We start from the raw sequence: 12728 nt of genomic DNA, 5'->3' as shown, positions 1-12728 counted from the left end.
ACAAGTTGCAAAAAAAAGTTATTCAACCTACGACTTATTTCTTCTGAGATTTTACTCATTTACATGCCTGAGGAGGAGAGAGTATTTCACAAGAAAAAAGCCCTAATCAGAGAAAAGGTTTAAAATAAATAAATAAAATTAACAACTTTCTGTTTTTTTTTGTGTTGTTTTCCTTATCTAATCCTGTGGCGACTAAGATAATCCTCACCAAAATAATATTTTTTAAAAAGAGACTGACACAAAAAAGAAAAAGTCATTTCTAGCTACTGCAGTGGTTGCAATCGTGTGTCCTTTTGGGCCCCTAAATGTTTATCTTAACTATTTTCATTCATGAAAAGCAGATTTGTATAAAACTACATAAGAACTGCTCAGACCAAGTCTACATGGAGAGTGACATCTTAACGTTTCAGTATCTGCTGAACATTGTTTGTAATATCCGTCCAGCGAGTGACAGACTCCTTCCTGCATAAGCTCCTTCGGGTCGGTGGATTAAAGGCTTTCTGTTTGTAGTGACAGTTTGAAGTTTTTGTTCCCGTCTGAGAGCAGCGTGAATGAGACAGGGCTGCTCGGACTTAGCAGGTTTCTGAGCGGCTGCGGCCTCATTTCACTGACTCAGTGAACCGTGAGTATGTGCTGATCCAACAAAGATCTCTGTCATCAGACTGCACATGTTTCACTGCTGCTGTAAAACAGACATCAGATCAGACACTTTGCTCTCTTACCAATTTATTTATTAAAAAAGGGACACTTACACAATGCAACGTAGTGATTGAAAGGTTGTGAAAAGTCCCAGCATCTAATATTTAGAAATGTAATCATTTCTCAGTTTGCCACTATCATACTTCCAACGGACACACTTTTTAAACACACGCGCACACACACACACTTCCACACTATTAACAATGGACCTACAAGTAATACACCTCACATAGCAACAGGAACAGCAACAGTCTCCTTCTACCATCAACAACATTTTGCAGAAGCAGAAAAGGAGGACAATCCAGATTTTTAAAACACATTTCTTTAAACCAGACTGAAGAAAGAAGAGTGATTTTTACAAACAGCTGTAGAGACACACAGATAGTTTAAGATTTTTTTTGTATACAAGTCACAGCCCTTAAAGTAGTTACAGTATAGCTTTGGGAACGAGGCACTACAGCGCAAAACATTAACCTTACTAAGCTCACACTTTCTCCCTCTTTCTCGCTCGCACACACGCATGCACGCACGCAGGCGCTTGGTGCAAATTCAGCTAGTTAAAGTCCACAGTTAAAATTAAAGACTAATTCACAGATCATTTAAAATAGCAGTAATGTTTTTTCAGGATGGATAAAAACATAGTGAGAGAAATTCAAATAAATCTACTTTTCCAAGTGTGCTAAAATATGCCACATTCAAGCTTATCGATGACACTTGACTGATTATTTAAAATTAACATGGTTCAAATCTAAAAACATAACTGACAGAACATTTTGTCAATAATTTATGGCTTATTACAAACTTAACAAACCACTTCTATACATATAGTGGAACACAAAGTGGGTGAATCCATGGACAAAACCCAAACATGACAGGAGATAACATAAAAAGTTCTCAGTAGAGGATGACTGCTTTAAAGGGACTTTGCGGGTTGAACCACAATATGTTTGGAAGCAAACCCAGCGGTGTGTAAGACACACTGCACAGAGGGCTGACTGACATCCCCTCAGCCATTCCACCCAGCCAGGCCCAGTTTAGGACAATATGTGCCGCCCGTCTACCATCTAAAAGCTGTGTGGACCAGGATATCAGACACAGAACCAGGTCTGAGGTCCCACTACTGAGCAGCCTGGGCTGCAGCTTCATTCTGTTCCTGCTGCTCCCTCCTCTTCATCGCCTCAATCACCGCCATCTCCTTGGCCTCCTTCTTTTGGTTCCTGGCTTCAAACTGCAGCCTGGGAACACACAACATGATACAAATAAATTTGAGATGAAATTATAAAAACAGTAAAAACTAAAAGTGATCTATACAGAGAGAAAGAAAACGCAGATGAGGAAGTCCCTGACCTGTTTTCAATGATCCTCTGCACAATGTCATCCGTGGTGAGATTGTTCCCACTATCGATTGTCCTGAATATCCCCCTCTTCTTCGGCTCCTGAGGACAGAACACAAATGGCTACATCGCACTAACACGATTTCAAAGCTCCTCTGTCATCTTCTGTGATGTGGTCCACTCCTGAACCAATCTGAGCAATGTTAAAAAGCCAGAAAGGAGCAACGACACCACACTTGTGAATATGTGAGGTATTGTTTGTTACACACAGACAAATCTGTACCGCCCATACATGCAGGTCAGCAGCATATTCTGACTTAATAATCTTTTTTAAAAAAAACAGCAAAAGTACTGTAATGCAGGTTTAATCAGAGACTAAGATGAAGGCCCCGGTACTCACAGCATAGGGGTCAGCCCCATCCTTGTCTAGAAACACCTCCGTCTTGCCATGACACACCAGGTCCACCTGCACAGTCACACAAACATGAACCTGATAAAGCCACCCATCATGTGCAGAGATATGAGGTGACACTTGCAGTATGCAGGTGTATCTCAGTAACAGTGCCTGTTGCCGAGGAGCCTTACGCTGGCAGATGGCCCACTCTGCTCAGGTTTTCTCAAAGCACAAAGACTAGTCCCTGAAGAGGAACTTTACATAAGAAAAGTGAGAAGTGTGTAAATTAAAATTGATCATTTTCTCATTTATCTAAGGATTTTCAGAGTCAGGTGTACAATATTTGAAGAGAAAGGCAGCGCTTTTTTAAACGGGGTATCTGACACAAATGTTCAAGTTGAGGATTTTTGTAATATTTCAACTGACCACAAGGAGGCGCTGTATGGTTCAGTATTAAGTTATTAAGAAAATTACACTGCACATAAATCAGAGAGATTCTTTCAGTTGCAGCACCCACACATTGCTCTATTCTTCTAGCTTACACTGTCCAAGACTTTTTAGCAATCTCTTAAGCTATCTTTTTCAACTCCGTTTAAGTGTTGTGAGCTGAAATTGGCTTTATATTCAGTTAGTTGTGAAAGTCATGTACTTCTCTAAACTGCTGAAAGTTTACTCATTGTGGTGGCTTGCGAAGTTCAAGAGTTGACCAATTGAAAAAATGGTTTTACATTTGCAGCCTGACGAGTAGCCGATGTTTATTGCTGCTATAAGTCAGATTTAAAAAAAAAACTGTAATTCTGTGTGAATAGAATGTGATAATTTGGTAATTCTTATTTAATAAAGTTAATAAATTACAATAAATTAAAAACATATGAAGAAAATATATTTGATGTTTTACCTCATAAACTTCATTGAGTTTTGTAAATATATGCTTATCCAGAATTTGTTAAAAGCAACATGTTTAATCAAGCAAGAAAACACCAGTCTGGAACACTGAACAGGTAAACAGGTTCACTGGTAACAGGTGATAGTATCATGATTAGGCATGAAAAGGTCATCGTCGAAAGGCTCAGTCATTCACTCAAACACACGACTGCATAAAGGCTGTCATTACATGGGCTCAGGAACACTTTGTAAAACTGTTGTTAGTCACAGTTTGTTTTGTTTTTGTAAACGTTTCATACAATAAAGTTTCTGAGTTTGGGCATGTAACAATTTTGAAGATGAACTAATGCCTCCGCCAATTTACTGCATAGTATGTTGTACTTAGTTGCTTACAACAGTTGTGCCTTAAAACTCAAAGTTCACCTTATATTAGAAAATGTGCTGCTTCATTTATGAAGGAGGTCTTTCAGAAGCTTTTTCCTCATATTTACATACAGCACTAAAGTCACCTACATCCTGCACGTTTTGAAAAGAGCTCTCACGTGGTTAACTAAATGCACGTGGAGCATGCAATGACATGCTTTTATCACCTCAAACGAACCCAAAGTTACAGACAGCTCAAACACACAAACAGGACAGTGCAATTGTTTTAATGAATGGTCATATAGATTAATTAAACTTTTTTTTATTCTGAGGGAACCAACCTGTTTAAATAAAGGTCAAAATAAACAAGTAAATTAAAAAAAACAACAACACATGATCAGATAAAAAGTCATAAAGAGGCAAATTACCTTGAAATGATCCAGCAGGTCTTTGCCCACTGCATATGGTGCTCCAATCACCACCTCTGACACGTACTACAGAGACAGACAAGACGAGAGTGATTTAACTTTTCATGCTCATGCTCAACTTTAGTTTATTCTGTTTTAATCGACCGGTTTAACTAACAAGCATAGTTTTAGTATGAAACCAGGGTGAGTGTGTTTCTATCGTTCACACGGCTTCAATTCCCGCAAATTCTCTACTACGTCATCAGGTGTTGAGAAACACAGGGGGCAGGTCAGAGCAATTTAGCAGTTTTAGGATTGTGTAACATGTTTGGTTCCTGTAATGTTCTCATAAGTTGGTCTAACTTAAACACAAACACGCACTGTGCAGATGCAGGTATAGAGACTCATTGTTATAGACTGTTAGCTGATCAGCAGGAATGGAGGGAACAGGGCCAAACTCAGCCTGCAGCACTGTGAATACTCATGTTAGATATACATCCAACTGTGCAGAGAGGTGTGTGTATGTGTGTGCTCACCCGACAGGCCAGGACACTCAGCGTTCTCTCATGGATGTTCATGATTGGATAGTTCTTCCCCTTGTAGCGATTCACTTCCTGAAAAGAAAGAAGACATTATTTATACTTTTTCCCCCTCTTACACATCTAGCCTACACACTAGAAGTATTTAAACCTAGTGTGATCTTACATTCCTGCACCACCAAAAATACACACAAGATAAGCCTTGTTTCTTGTCGGACACTGAAAGCGTGAACTGCTCTTCACTTGTTCTAAATGTTTCCCTTGTAAAGCGCTGGCACAGCAGGGATGAGTGAATTCCGCAACCTTTGGTGAAGAGGTTGCTAAGATGTGTGTGTGTGTGTTTGTGTGAGAGAGAGAAAGAGAAAGAGAAAGAGAAAGAGAGAGAGAGAGAGAGAGAGAGAGAGAGAGGATGTCTGTTATTACTAGGTAGATGTACCTGGTCAAAGTGCAGGCCTACGATGACGTACGGCCTCTCTGCCTGCTTATAGACCATCTCTAAGAAGTCAACATGGCCAATGTCTGCAAGGAATTTGAAGTCAAGGCAACAACAACAGCATGTACCACAGACACACACTTCAAACAGTATTCAAACTCAGTTCTGGTCATTTCCGATAAGAACGGTAAGGATACGGAAGAGGTCGAATGCCCCAGCAACGTAGATGATGGTGTCTCCAGGCTGAGGCTCATTTCCTGAGGCAAACTGGATGATCTTCTGGGACGTCTGGAGGAACTGAGACACACCTGTCCATGGACTGTGGCCTTTAGGACCCTTGAACACAAGAAAAGACACAAGCATTTATTTCACTGGGAAAATGTAATAGAGGCCAGGTGGTGTCCCACTTCTAACAGACAGCCTTTATAATTAGGATTAATTTACATGACTAAAATAAAACTCTCTTCTACTCTGGAGTTGCCCATGGTGTGAGGCGGCGAGCTGGTGTGGGCTTGCTCATAGCCCCCCAGCTTAGCCGCCATGTGTTGGAGTTCTCCCCGGTGAACGAGAGAGTCGTTTCCCTACGCCTTCAGGTTGGGGATAGGTCTCTCACTGTTGTTTCGGCCTATGGGCCAAACGGCAGTGCAGAGTACCCGGCTTTCTTGGAGTCCCTGGGAAGGGTACTGGAATGTGCTCCGACCGGGGACGCCATAGTTCTACTGGGGGACTTCAATGCCCATGTGGGTGACGACAGTGATACCTGGAGGGGCGTGATTGGGAGGAACGGCCTCCCTGATCTGAATCCGAGTGGTGTTCTGTTGTTGGACTTCTGTGCTAGTCACAGTTTGTCCATAACGAACACTATGTTCAGGCATAAGGATGTCCATCGGTGCACATGGCACCAGGACACCCTGGGCCGGAGGTCAATGATCGACTTTGTGGTTGTGTCATCTGGCCTTCGGCCATATGTCTTGGACACTCGGGTGAAGAGAGGGGCTGAGCTGTCCACCGATCACCACCTGGTGGTGAGTTGGATCCGCTGGTGGAGGAGGAAGCCGGACAGACTTGGCAGACCCAAACGTGTTGTGAGGGTCTGCTGGGAACGTCTGGCGGAACCCTCCGTCAGAGGGGTTTTCAACTCACACCTCCGGGAGAACTTTGACCAGATTCCGAGGGAGGCTGGGGACATTGAGTCCGAGTGGACCATGTTTTCCACCTCCATTGTGGAAGCTGCTGCTCGGAGCTGTGGCCGTAAGGTCTCTGGTGCCTGTCGTGGCGGCAATCCCCGAACCCGGTGGTGGACACCGGAAGTAAGGGATGCCGTCAGGCTGAAGAAGGAGTCCTATCGAGCATGGTTGGCTTGTGGGACTCCTGAGGCAGCTGACGGGTATCGGAGGGCCAAGCGTGCGACAGCCCGAGCGGTTGCGGAAGCAAAAACTCGGGTCTGGGAAGAGTTTGGGGAGGCCATGGAGGAGGACTATTGGTCGGCCTCGAGGAAATTCTGGCAAACCATCCGGCGCCTCAGGAGGGGGAAGCAGTGCCCTGCTAATACTGTTTACAGTGGAAGTGGGGAGCTGCTGACTTCGACTGGGGATATTGTCGGAAGGTGGAAGGAATACTTCGAGGACCTCCTCAATCCTGCTGACGTGTCTTCCGTTATGGAAGCAGAGGCTGAGGACCTTGAGGCGGGTCCATACATTGCCCAAGCTGAAGTCACTGAGGTAGTTGGGAAGCTCCTCGGTGGCAGAGCTCCGGGTGTGGATGAGATTCGTCCTGGGTACCTTAAGGCTCTGGATGTTGTGGGGCTGTCTTGGCTGACACGACTCTGCAACATCGCATGGCAGTCAGGGACAGTGCCCTTGGACTGGCAGACTGGGGTGGTGGTCCCACTTTTTAAGAAGGGGGACCGGAGGGTGTGCTCCAATTATAGAGGGATCACACTCCTCAGCCTCCCCGGGAAAGTCTATGCCAGGGTACTGGAGAGGAGAATCCGGCCGATAGTCGAACCTCGGATCCAAGAGGAACAATGCGGTTTTCGTCCTGGTCGTGGAACACTGGACCAGCTCTATACCCTCCGCAGGGTGCTTGAGGGTTCATGGGAGTTTGCCCAACCGGTCCACATGTGTTTTGTGGACTTGGAGAAGGCATTCGACCGTGTTCCCCGTGGCATCCTGTGGGAGGTGCTCTGGGAGTATGGGGTCCGGGGTCCTTTGCTAAGGGCTGTGCGGTCTCTGTACTCTCGGAGCAGGAGCTTGGTCCGCATTGCCGGCAGTAAGTCGGACCTGTTCCCAGTGCATACTGGCCTCCGGCAGGGCTGCCCTTTGTCACCGGTCCTGTTCATTATTTTTATGGACAGGATTTCTAGGCGCAGCCAGGGGCCGGAGGGTGTCTGGTTTGGGAACCACAGGATTTCATCTCTGCTTTTTGCGGATGATGTTGTCCTGTTGGCTTCTTCAGGCCAGGACCTTCAGCGTGCGCTGGGGGGGTTCGCAGCCGAGTGCGAAGCAGCTGGGATGAGAATCAGCACCTCTAAATCCGAGGCCATGGTTCTCGACCGGAAAAAGGTGGTCTGTCCCCTTCAGGTTGGAGGAGAGTTCCTGCCTCAAGTGGAGGAGTTTAAGTATCTCGGGGTCTTGTTCACGAGTGAGGGAAGATGGGAGCGTGAGATTGACAGGCGGATTGGTGCAGCGACAGCAGTAATGGGGTCGTTGTACCGGCCCGTCGTGGTGAAGAGAGAGCTGAGCCGCAAGGTGAAGCTCTCAATTTACCAGTCAATCTACGTTCCTACCCTCACCTATGGTCATGAACTTTGGGTCATGACCGAAAGAACGAGATCTCGGATACAAGCGGCTGAAATGAGCTTTCTCCGCAGGGTGGCGGGGCGCTCCCTTAGAGATAGGGTGAGGAGCTCTGTCACCCGGGAGGAGCTCGGAGTAGAGCCGCTGCTCCTCCACATCGAAAGGAGCCAGTTGAGGTGGCTCGGGCATTTGTTCCGAATGCCCCCTGGACGCCTTCCCGGGGAGGTGTTCCGGGCATGCCCCACCGGGAGGAGGCCCCGAGGAAGACCCAGGACACGCTGGAGGGACTATGTCACTCAGCTGGCCTGGGAACGCCTTGGGGTCCACCCGGAAGAGCTGGAGGAAGTGTCTGGGGAGAGGGAAGTCTGGGTATCCCTGCTCAAGCTGCTGCCCCCGCGACCCGGTCCCGGATAAAGCGGAAGAAGATGGATGGATGGATGGACTAAAATAAAACACTTACGCTTACTTTTCCAAAGTTGTCTGTATGCTGCTGGTAATCTGGGTTGTCCTGCAGAAAATTTTAAAGAAGATGAGACCAGCAAGAAAACAACAAATAAATCATTGCTCATACAAACATACACAGACACTGAAGGGGGTTTTATAGCTGTGTGTTAGGACTTACAGCGTAGCTATGAAGACTACGTACAAAACACAACCACAGCTAACCGCACATCAGGACTGCTTGAAGTACATCCACAGACCGTCACTGCTGTATATTAAAAATTCAATAAAAGTGGCAAGGACAGAACATTAAATAAAAGCGTACTTCAGCTTAACTCACCATGTTGCTGTGATGGGCTTTGGTCATGAGAAGCATTCGCCCCACCAGGTCAGTGGTGGAGACGCCCTGTGTGCGTTTACATTCACGGTAACGGCTTTCACGCTTCACCTCTTCATATGTGTCCTTACCATCTACTGTCAGCGTGATGTCATCTGGGAAACATAAACGATGACATGAGTGCACGATCACATATGGAGGCTTGTTCACGTCATGTGCATCGCGATGACAGTATGAAATGACGCACGACAGGAAACCAGACTCAAAGAGCAGACTGTAACTGGCTCACCTCCGTGCACACAGAAGTCACAGTTGTACTTGTCCAGAGTCTCCAGGGTGGTAACGTATGGCGCTCCTTCCACTATCTCATCCACCCACTTGATGGCCCGCACCATCTTGTAGCGTTCTTCCTGAGTGAAGACTGGAGGACCTTTGTGCTTGGAAATCTCAGCTTTGAGAGAAATAGCAGGTAATTTGTTGTTACTTAATGGCACAGTGGGACTCATCTGATGAGTTGCGCTGTTACATACAGTCCAGGTTTCTACGAAATGGGCTTATTAATGTCTAACAAGCTGATAATTTCAGCTTATAGTGTCAATAAAGTTGTCTTGCATTATATAGTATTACATACTTCAAGTCAACAAATCAGCTTCCAGACAAATGAAAAATTATATGGTTAAGTGATTGTGAAAAATGAAAATACTAACATACTTCAAGAAAAGTAAACAAATTCTCAAGCCCTGGAAAAATTTGTAGCTCGCATCAGTGCCCTACACTGCATTAAAAAGGTGACCTGAGAAAAGTAAACATTTACTTTTCAATGCTGTTTAGCCCTTGAAAATAAGTCTTACACAGTTTCAGGCACTTACAAGTAATACTGGAATCAAGGATCAAGTGAAGCTGTTTGTGTACATGTGTGGCAGTCTTACCATCTGTATGCACTCCAACTATGAGGTAATCTCCCATGGCTTTGGCCTGCCGCAGCTGGTTAGAGTGACCGTAGTGCACCATGTCATAACTGTGGAGAGAGAACGAACAAACAAAAATGTCAGCACAATACAGAAGTAAACAAACAGATAACATCCACATCACTAAGGGATGTAGTCTTAACAGTTACTACATTTATCGTCCTTTACATGTCTTCAAAGGCACCTTCGCATCATAGCTTTGACTGGCAAATTCTGCTTGCTTTACTGTCTGACATTATCTTATCTTTATCCTCTTTTTATGATGACCTTGCTCAGTAGAGCACCATGTGAGGCCATGACAACACCCAGTTTATATCCCAAAATACAGACTGACAGACCTTTTAACACGGTGAGTGAAAATGATAAAGTCTACTAGGACAAAGGTAATGATCAGAGACACAGTGTGTACAATGTGTCAGTGTTTATTTGCTTTTGGCAATTCAGTAACTTCTACAACTCATGTTTCCCGCTAACAGAATTATTTCCAGTTCTATTTAGTTTAAGGAAATTCTCATCTCTGACTCAGTTTCAGTTTGTTCAGATTTTGATAACAATATGGTTTTGTTCAGCACCCTTTAAAACACTCACATCTCGGGACCATCCAGTTCGACCACAAACTGAGCAGCTAATGGACACCAGAGTATACGGTTTTAAATCATTCAATAGCCAGAGTGGGTTCATGTTACTTATTTGTGCCAATTCAAGATATCCTAAGAAATACTGAACTAAAAGTTTTTCAGGGAGATAAAGTAAGTTACCAGTTACTTTCCTTAGCAAATTAGTCACTTTTTATTTTGTACTTTCCTTTACATTTAGGCCTCCGTTTCACCTTTCTGTTCACATCTTTGTACCTGTAGGTTATTTCCAACAGAGCAGACCCATGTTAAAAAAAGAACCCATTTGTCACTGCACTTCCAGTGGGCAGACCTCTCATCTGTAATGACATTACCACAAGCTGCTAGTCTGAATTCCCGGTAATCCCGCAACATCCCTCACCTCACCTGGTCAGGATCAGTTAGACACTATGCTCCCACTTGTAAATATATCTGCTTACTGAGTATTAGTGATCTAAGAAAGATAAGGCAAAAACAGTAACGCGCACTGTGTTAATATTTGCATAAAGAGGTTCCACAACAGTTAAAAAATATCTCTAAAATTTCATTAGAGGAAGTCAGAAAATACTGACAAAATGTCCACCATGGTTCCTCTCAACATGATAACTAAGCATTTGACGTTTATACTTAAATGCGGCAAAGTGAATAGTCCCACAGCCTCTGCTCTGGTGTCTCAGTGTATACAATATTCCTCAAAATGACTCCTTCTAATGCCCCAAAAAGAGTGCCTACCACACCAACATACCACTTTTGCATCACACTGAACAACATGTTCACTATGTTAGTTATTTATAACCACCACATGAGATGAGACAGGTCAAACTAGCTAACAGCAACTCTACCACTTCCTTGTGCAGTTAGCAAGTCCAGGAAATAATACACTGCATTGCACACAAGGTGTCAGTTGCCTCTCCAGCTGCAGCTACAATGGTGTGACAGCAGAGTCAGAAATAACAATAACGACAATGAGATATGGCTGTCTGACACATGAGTGGGCTCTAAAAGTCACAACTGATTTCCAGATGTTTATATCAGAGAGACAGACACATGGAGTAAATAAATGCCCTTGAGTATCTGCCAGATCATTTTACATACTGTTCCAACATTATCCAACCCATCAGTCATCAAACTATCAACACTGTCTAGACTTTGACAACCTTGGAGGTACAGCACAGTTTCACAGAGTAAGTGGATAAGTGAGAGTAAGAAGTTACATCTACAGTCGGCAGATGTGTTTTGGGCAATTAAACCATTTTCTCCGGCTCAGCTATGGGAAATTTGGATGTGTCTGCAACTAACATCTCTGACACGACCCTTCATGGGTCTCCATGTCCTTTCTAAACTTTAAATAGTGACAGTTTCAGTTCTGCAGGGGCACAATGTCATAGACACAAGCACATTTAAAAATATCTCAACCTCAACCTTACTATGAGGTTAAGAGAGTATGAACAGAGAGGATTTGATCCCTACCATCCACCATGCCACAAATATTGACAACAAGTATATGACTGCAGCCAGTGTGCTAAGGAAACTTAATGCAAAAAGTTTTCTGAATGATAAAAATGTGGGAATTCGAGCTTTTCAGTTCAACACAATAAAGTTAATTTATTTGAGCTGGGATGATAGCACAGGTGAAAAATAGAATATGTTTTTTGCATAATTAAATTTAGATAAAACCAGTTATTGCTTACAGAATTGTTAACGTTAAACTCCTGTTGCTATACTCCTAACTGCTAATGTAAGTAGCTAGCTAGCATTAGCATACTGCACCACCACTGGTTCCAGGTGCATAATGACCGCGTATAGGACAACAAACTGTGGAAAACAGTCTAATAAAAAGGCATAGATAGTAAGTCAGTGGCAGGCACAGAGACTCACCAGCCGTCACACCACACCCGGACGACGCGCTTCCTTTTCTCCGGGGTACACTCTGAACCACCCGGCTTACTGCAACCGGCTTCATCACGGTGGTCGCGAGTGGCGTGGTGACCGTTTTTGATCATTTCAGCGTGTTCGGGTAACTTTCTAAATGGTAGCACAAATAAAACCAAGAAATTAAAGTCCTTGATTTGTTCAAATTCGGCTGCGCTCAAAGATCTTTTTAAAAGAATGTCTTGTACGTCGCAGGTTTTCCAGATAAGCCAGTGACACCAGCCAACGCCTCCAGGACTACGTCAGATCGAACGAAGCCTCTCACGCTGACGTGCCGATTGCATAATCACTGTTGTCACGTGAACAGATACAACCTATGAACGGAACGGAACGATCCCAGCAGTGGAATACACCAGTTACTTTGTTACTTTTACTCCACAACATTTCAGAGGATTTTTGTTATTTTTAATCCACTAAGATAAATTGACAGCTCTGGTTACAGAGGAATTTTGTACGTTTATTTTAAGAAAGATACAGTCTGTGGTACAAGTACCTTAGAGTATATTTTGGTGATGATACTTTTGTAATTTTGCTTTACAATCTAAGTTTTTATCAAATGGTTTCTGTTCTGTGTGATGGAATCT

General features: G+C 44.0%; 1 protein-coding gene across 3 annotated transcripts; it reads right to left on the bottom strand.

Annotated features, from left to right (window-relative positions):
* Positions 1–713: 713 nt before the first annotated feature.
* Positions 714–12392, bottom strand: pcyt2 (phosphate cytidylyltransferase 2, ethanolamine). 3 transcript variants are annotated; one of them, XM_046405958.1, is made up of 12 exons: positions 12091–12392; positions 9560–9648; positions 8920–9081; positions 8634–8785; positions 8319–8360; positions 5252–5390; positions 5058–5140; positions 4619–4696; positions 4104–4169; positions 2434–2499; positions 2047–2135; positions 714–1934 (listed from the first exon to the last, which is right to left on the bottom strand). In XM_046405958.1, exons 1-12 carry the CDS (start codon positions 12213–12215, stop codon positions 1817–1819), a joined length of 1209 nt encoding a protein of 402 aa, XP_046261914.1. In that variant the 5' UTR covers positions 12216–12392; the 3' UTR covers positions 714–1816. The 3 variants fall into 3 exon arrangements, with proteins under 3 accessions (XP_046261914.1, XP_046261904.1, XP_046261923.1); XM_046405948.1 differs by having other exon boundaries at positions 8313–8360; positions 12091–12391; XM_046405967.1 differs by lacking the exon at positions 12091–12392 and adding an exon at positions 9748–9917 and having other exon boundaries at positions 8313–8360.
* Positions 12393–12728: the final 336 nt, after the last annotated feature.

The sequence above is a fragment of the Scatophagus argus genome, chromosome 2 (genome assembly GCF_020382885.2).
Source record: "Scatophagus argus isolate fScaArg1 chromosome 2, fScaArg1.pri, whole genome shotgun sequence".
In the NCBI taxonomy this organism is placed as follows: Eukaryota; Metazoa; Chordata; class Actinopteri; family Scatophagidae; genus Scatophagus; species Scatophagus argus.
The sequence above is the reverse complement of the archived record's forward strand: the minus strand, read 5'-3'. Positions and strand labels throughout refer to the sequence as shown.